This window comes from Peromyscus eremicus, chromosome 7 (genome assembly GCF_949786415.1).
Source record: "Peromyscus eremicus chromosome 7, PerEre_H2_v1, whole genome shotgun sequence".
Lineage (NCBI taxonomy): Eukaryota > Metazoa > Chordata > Mammalia > Rodentia > Cricetidae > Peromyscus > Peromyscus eremicus.
The window spans coordinates 55196581-55203276 of NC_081422.1; the positions used below are offsets into that span (position 1 = coordinate 55196581).

A 6696-nucleotide genomic window follows, 5' to 3' on the forward strand; every position below is an offset into this window, starting at 1 on the left:
AACCCACCTTGTATCTCAGGCTTTGGATCCCTGCCATTTCTCTTGCCAATCAATATATCAGTGTTCAAATGAAGGAAGTGGGAGTGTCTAAGAACAGTTTCCTTTCTCAATAGAAAAAAGAAAGAAAGGGGGTGGGAGATAACTAAAGGAATCCCAGTGTTTACCTAGCAGACCAGCTCCACCTTCTGGGGAGCTCAGATCCTGGGCAAGATTTTAAACATCCATCATACCATATTCAAATACCCTGCGAGTGCTTTGGACTAGCCCCACGAACCCCTAACCTCAGTCAGACAATAGCTTGAACAGCCCTGGCCCCAGTTATGCAGCCCATCACCTAGGACAAAGACGCCAGTCACAGAGGACAAGACTACTGGAAAGAGAAAAAAGCAGAAAGGCCCAGCTCACATTGTTTGCAGCCCGGCCAGAAACGGAGCGGTATTTCCCGGGAATCATGGCAGGAGACAGTCCAGGATGTTCGATCCTCCTTCGAGGTAATGCTACAGCTAAGATTCAAAGAGACCAAAAGGGGTCATCTCCCAGGCAACCCGCTCAGGGGTTGCCATAGAAACCACCATTTCCGGTCTGGTCCTCGTCCCAGATCTGCTGGCTGTCCGAGTGGTTAGCCTCGGGGTGTATCTATCAGGCCCGGTGCGTCAGCACTTCCTCGTTCTGGCTTTTTTCCGGGCCGCGTGAAAACAGCGGGAGGATCCGGAGGAGGATAAGACGAGGAAGAGGCTGGCCACATCGGTGGCTATGGCAACCGTGACTTCCGGTCCTTTCCTCTTTACGACCCGCCTCAACTCTGCCCGCGGGAAGTTTGATTCCCTTTGCCTGCATCTCCCGGTTTTCCTGGGAGAATCGTTGGGAAGAGCTGGATGAAGATAGCCAAGAACTTTCCCATTTGGAACCCCAGTTCGGCACTTCCGCTGAGCCGAGGCCAGGATGGATACAACTGGTCAAAACTGGAGACAAACAGTGAAGGAGAAGCCTGCTTCCCTGAGGCCACTTCGGGCACAGGGACCAAGTGCGCTGGACCTGGAAGCCCCTGCCCCTTAGCTCCAAGACTGCCTACCTGTCAAAAAAATTACTGAGGAAGGAAACTGTGAAGCTGCTGACTGAAGACTAGGCTTGCTAATAATCTCTTTCCGTACTCAAGCTCATTTGACTGATACTACCTGCCTTCAAGTTCATGTTCCTGGTGAGCTGAACTTCGCATCTTGTCCCCGCTGCTCAATTTTCTACCCCCCAAAACACGATTACACTTACCTTGCATCTGATTACCACTGCTTACTCTCTTAAAGACTTCCAGGGCCTCTTTGAGACAATCAGGCTTCTGCCCTATTACTATTACGTGGATTAAACAATGGCTCCATAATTGTGCAGAAGAAATGTTTAGTTCTAAATCTCAGAAAAGTTTGCCAAGAAGTCAAGTAGTCTGAGGCTGATCTCCAAAATATATAAATAACCCAAGAAACTGGATATCAAAATACCAAATAATTCAATTTTAAAAATGGGTACAGATCTAAACAGAGAATTCTCAACAGAAGAATCTCAAGTGGTTGAAAGACAATTAAGGAATTGCTCAGCATCCTTAGTCATCAGGGAAATGCAAATCAAGACAACTCTGAGATACCATCTTACATCTGTCAGAATGGCTGAGATCAAAAACACTGATGACAGCTTATGGTAGAGAGGATGTGGAGTAAGGGGAACACTCCTTCACTGTTGGTGGGAGTGCAAACTTGTACAGCCACTTTGGAAATCAGTATGGAAGTTTCTCAGAAAGTTGGGAATCAATCTACCTGAAGACCTAGCAATACCACTCTTGAGCATATACCCAAAGGATGCTCAATCATACCACAAGGGCACTTGCTCAACTATGTTCATAGCAGCATTATTTGTAATAGCCAGAATCTGGAAACCTAGAGACCACCCTACCAAAGAATGGATAAAGAAAATGTGGTATGTTTACACAATGGAATATTACTCAGTGGTTTAAAAAAAAACCAAAAACAATGGCATCATGAAATTTGCAGACAAATGGAGGTAACCCAGGTCCAGAAAGACAAACATGGTATATACTCACCCATAAGTGGATATTAGATGTAAAGCAAATGATAACCAGGCTACAATCCACAGCCCCAGAAATGCTAGGTAACAAGGAGGACCCTAAGAGGGATGCAGGGATCACTCTGGGAGGGGGAAATAGATGAGATGGCTGGGTAAACTGGGGGCAGGGGGGAAGGTAAAGGGGAAGGGATTGGGATGGAGAACATGAAGAATTGGGATGGCTGAGCTGGGGGAGGGATAGAGAGGGAGAGTAATGAAAGAGATATCTTGATAAGGGGGGCCATTATGGGGTTAGCGAAAAACCTGGTGCTAGGGAAACTCCCAGAAATCCACAAAGATGACCCTAGTTAAGACTCCTAGCAATAGTGGAGAGGGTGCCTGAACTGGCCTTCTCCTGTCACGTTGGTGACTCCCCTAATTGTCATCAGAGAGCCTTCATCCAGTAACTGATGGAAGCAGATGCAGAGATCCACAGCCAAGCACTGGGCCGAGCTCCAGGAGTCAACTTGAAGAGAGGGAGGATCCTTAACTGTTCAAGATTATGACGGGGAAACCCACAGAGACAGCTGGCCCGAGCTCATGGAAGCTCATGGACTCTAGATCTACAGCCAGGGAGCCTGCATGGGACCACCTAAGCCCTCTGCATGTGGGTGATAGTTGTGTAGCTTGATTATTTGTGGCCCCTAGCAGTGGGACCAAGATCTGTCCCCTGGCATATGAGCAGACTTTTGGGAACCTATTCTCTATGGTGGGATGCCTCACTCAGCCTTGATGCAGCAGGGAGGAACTTGGTCCTGCCTCAACTTGGTATGCCATGCTTTGTTGACTCCCATGGGAGGCTTTACCCTTTCTGAGTAGATGGGGAGGAGGTAGAAAGAAGGTGGGAAGAGGGAACAGGATGAGAGGAGGGAGGGGAAACTGTGGTTGGTATGTAAAATAAATAAAAAATTTAATTAAAAAAAAAGAAGTCAACTGGTCTGTAACTGACATTTGGGCTTTGAACATGAGACATGTGTAGAATAATAGGGCTGAAGGAAACATTATTTCTCAACTAGTCCAAACCCATCATTTTTACATTAGGAGACTTGTCCAGAAATGTTAACTTCCTCAAGGGTCTGGAATTCTTATTGTATTCCAATTACCATACCAATATTCTTTCTTCAATACCGAGCTACTTCCACATCTGGGTGGATGCCTAAGACCCTTTCTTTAGTTATATTCTGCCACTGTTTGGAATGCAAACATATAATTTTTGGAGCAAAATTATGAACACAACTTACACATCCTTGCATGCTTTTTGTCCTTGCTCTACTACACCTGCTGAATTTAACAGTCCTTACTTAACTGTTCATACATGTAATATTGATCTTAGATTTTGGTTCCTCTGTATTCCTTTCTACCAAGACTTTGATCAGCTGTCCCATTAAGTAACTGAAGTTGTTCCTCTTCCATTTTCTGGGACCATCAATAAAGTCCTGCATGGCAGTTACAAGAATGGACTTGGTGGCCAAGTCCTGGGTTTCAATGATAGCTCTGCCAGTTACTAAGCATGCTCCTTACCTGCCTGTGGGCAGACTCCTCATCTGTAATGTACGGCTGTTATCACGTCTTCTGTCATAGTCTTTCAAGAGCTATAGAGTGTTAACTGCTCAGAGCAATGCTTGACGTGCAATACCCATCATGTGAAGCATTGGTTGTAATCACAGGCAACCCTTGACCTGTCTGTCTTGCTTCTGAAGCCTGTGTTCAGCCTGCCCTCTCTTTGTTGACTCGTTTTTCAGACAATGTTTTGAATGCTCCATACCCTGAAGCTAGTGGAGACATTACATGTGGTGCTGAGCTGAAGCACGAAGGAAGCACTGGGACAGCCAAACCAGCACTGCAGAGCTGCATACAATTATGGGAGTTAGTCCATGCTTGTTGCAGCCGAAGCTCAGGGGAGTTATCTGATGTGATCGATGACTGCAATGCTCTCCGCAGTTCAACTGTGAAGGCCCCTCTTGGGTGATCTTGGTTCAGTTTGACTAAATCTGTAATCGACTAGAATGTAAGCCACTAGGCATGCCTGCAAGAATTTCCCTTAATCAGATCACTTGAAGCAGTAAGATCCCCCGCTTCAATGTGAGTGGTACCTTCTTATGGTACCAGGTGAAAGGCTATGGAAGATGGAAACTTTGCTTTCTGCCTGCTTGCCTTTTCTCCTGGCAAGTTCATCTGTCTTGTCGCTGTGTTCCTTCTTTAATATTAGAGCAGGCTTCTTTGGGTTCCCAACCAGCACCTCTCCAGGAATACTCGTGGCCTTCATTGCCAGATTGGGACCACAGAGACGCAGCCTCGTGGACTGAGCAACTAGCTGATTCTCAGGCTCTCTGCTGTGAGATGACCATTGTTGGACTACCAGGACCACATCCTATAAGCCAACCTAGTAAATCACCTTTCAATACATGTAAAGAATATCAATCTGTGCCTTATGGAACCCTGGCTAATGCACCAGCCTTCCTGTTTCTGGCAAACCCAACTGCACTCTTCTTTAGAAATGGTTCAGTAATGGAGCTGGATACTCCTGTAAGTCCCGCTTAGTGGATTTCTCTAGAATAACTGGATCAAACCCAAATGACACAGTCTTCTTCCTATGGGGAGGATCAGCTAGTCACTGACTACTGAGTTTCCTTGGTGTGTTTTGGAAGGTGTTCAGATAATACCTGTTAAATGAATCATAGAAGCATTCCCTATATTTAAACCTCTAGATATTTCGGGTCTTCTTGATGGGCTCTGAAGAAGACCCTGTCAATCATACTCATTCCTTTTGTGTGTATGTCCATCCTTTTCTTTTTCCAGCTCCCCTGAAAAGGTTAGAGATGGAAGGAACTTGGAAAACCGTCCCGTCAGAATGCTTGATTCTGTCAATGAGAAAATGCGGTGAAGTGTTTGTCCACACTGACTCAGCTGTTTAGTGACAGATAACATCAAAGTCTTCCCTGGCTCACCAACTTAAAGATTTTGTTTACGGCAGGTTGAGAAGTCTCAGCCATTAAAGGCACTTGCCACCAAACCTGGTGACCTGAGTTCAATCCCCCGGGACCCACAAAGTGGATGGAGAACTGACTTCCATATGTGCACCCTGCCATATGTGTGTGTGTACACATATAAAAACAGGTAATAACTTAAAAAACACCATTTAACTGCCTTGGTGACTGTCACATGTCTTCTACCCACCCTGCCCTTTGAATATTTCCTACTCTTTCCTCCAGGCCACATTCTCAAGCTTATTATTAATTTAAAGGATTTCCTCTGGGGGCAAGGCTTGACATTCACATGCTGCCAAGTCCTGATGTTGATGTAAATAACTCGGCTACACAGGTGTTGTCACCCATTCATCCACTTTTTACCACCCAGGGCTTAATTCCTGCCCTGGAGAAGAAAAGTGGATCTTCTTTCCTGGTGGAACTAAGAGGGCCGGATTTGCAGGTATTCCAAGGGAATTATCACTGCCTGCTTAGTTTTAGGTCACAAGGATCCCAGACACCTAGGGCATGTTTGGTATTGTACCATGATGGTATTTGTAGCTATATATTCTCTCTCTCTTTTTTCCAATACAGGGCTTCTCTGTGTAGCCCTGGCTATCCTGGAACTCATTCTGTAGATCAAGCTGGTCTTGAACTCAGAGATCCACCTCCCTCTGCCTCCCGAGTGCTGAGATTAAAGGTGTGCGCCACCACTGCCCAGTTTATATTCCCAATATTATACTTCATTCTGAGATAACTAAAACCAGATCATCCTTAAACAAGTTTTCCTAGCTGGACTAAGTTTCAATCAGGTATGGTTTTAGCTACCACCACCTGGAATAATGAATTTCTACAGTCAAGGATTGTGTTTGCCAGGGTCCAGCCTCGGCTTGGGTTTAGGTCTTGAGACGGGGAAAGGGTGTTGGCACAAGGAAGAAATCTGACCACCAGGTGGATTGTGCTCAAGTGGCCCCAAATAGCTTCAGCCATTTTTATTTACACTGTAGCAGTTTTTTCTACCAGGCTCTCATGAACAGCTTTACTATTGGCTACTTTTTTTTTTTTTTTTTTTTTTTTTTTGGTTTTTCGAGACAGGGTTTCTCTGTGTAGCTTTGCGCCTTTCCTGGGACTCACTTGGTAGCCCAGGCTGGCCTCGAACTCTATTTTTGACTTTTAAGAAATACATTGTAATCATTATAAAAAGCCCCCCCATTGTTCCCCTTTATGGTTCCCCAAATACACTTTCCCACTCCCCACATAGCCTTATTCTAGACCTAGAGTTCAGCATTTTTGCAGGCTTAACTAAATATTGAGACAGACACATCCTGCTCTCACAGCACTTACGTCAGCTGACAGCTACTGAGGTTACAAAGTTAAAAAGTAATAGACGTGGGCACAATGCTTTAAGAACAACATTCGAACTCAAACAATTGTTTCATGTCTGTAAGACATGCTTTTATACAGTGTCCTGTGAAAGGCACGCTCTGATAAGGCACTCTTGTCCCCTGTCACTATACCATACTTCTTCACTAATATAAGCTCCTGTGTATGGTAAAGATGGATCGATCCACCCCATATTTACATTGAATTTTTTCCCATTGGATCATTCCAGATCCTGCCA

At 45.2% G+C, this 6696-nt stretch overlaps 1 protein-coding gene across 2 annotated transcripts in view; it reads right to left on the bottom strand.

Moving 5' to 3' along the window:
* Positions 1-757, bottom strand: part of Lrrc49 (leucine rich repeat containing 49) — a 105357-nt gene extending 104600 nt beyond the window's left edge. For both annotated transcript variants that reach the window (XM_059268029.1, XM_059268028.1), the window contains exon 1: positions 406-757. In XM_059268029.1, the coding sequence (XP_059124012.1) occupies positions 406-453 (48 nt within the window). In that variant the 5' untranslated portion in view covers positions 454-757. The remainder of the gene's footprint in view (positions 1-405) is intronic.
* Positions 758-6696: the final 5939 nt, after the last annotated feature.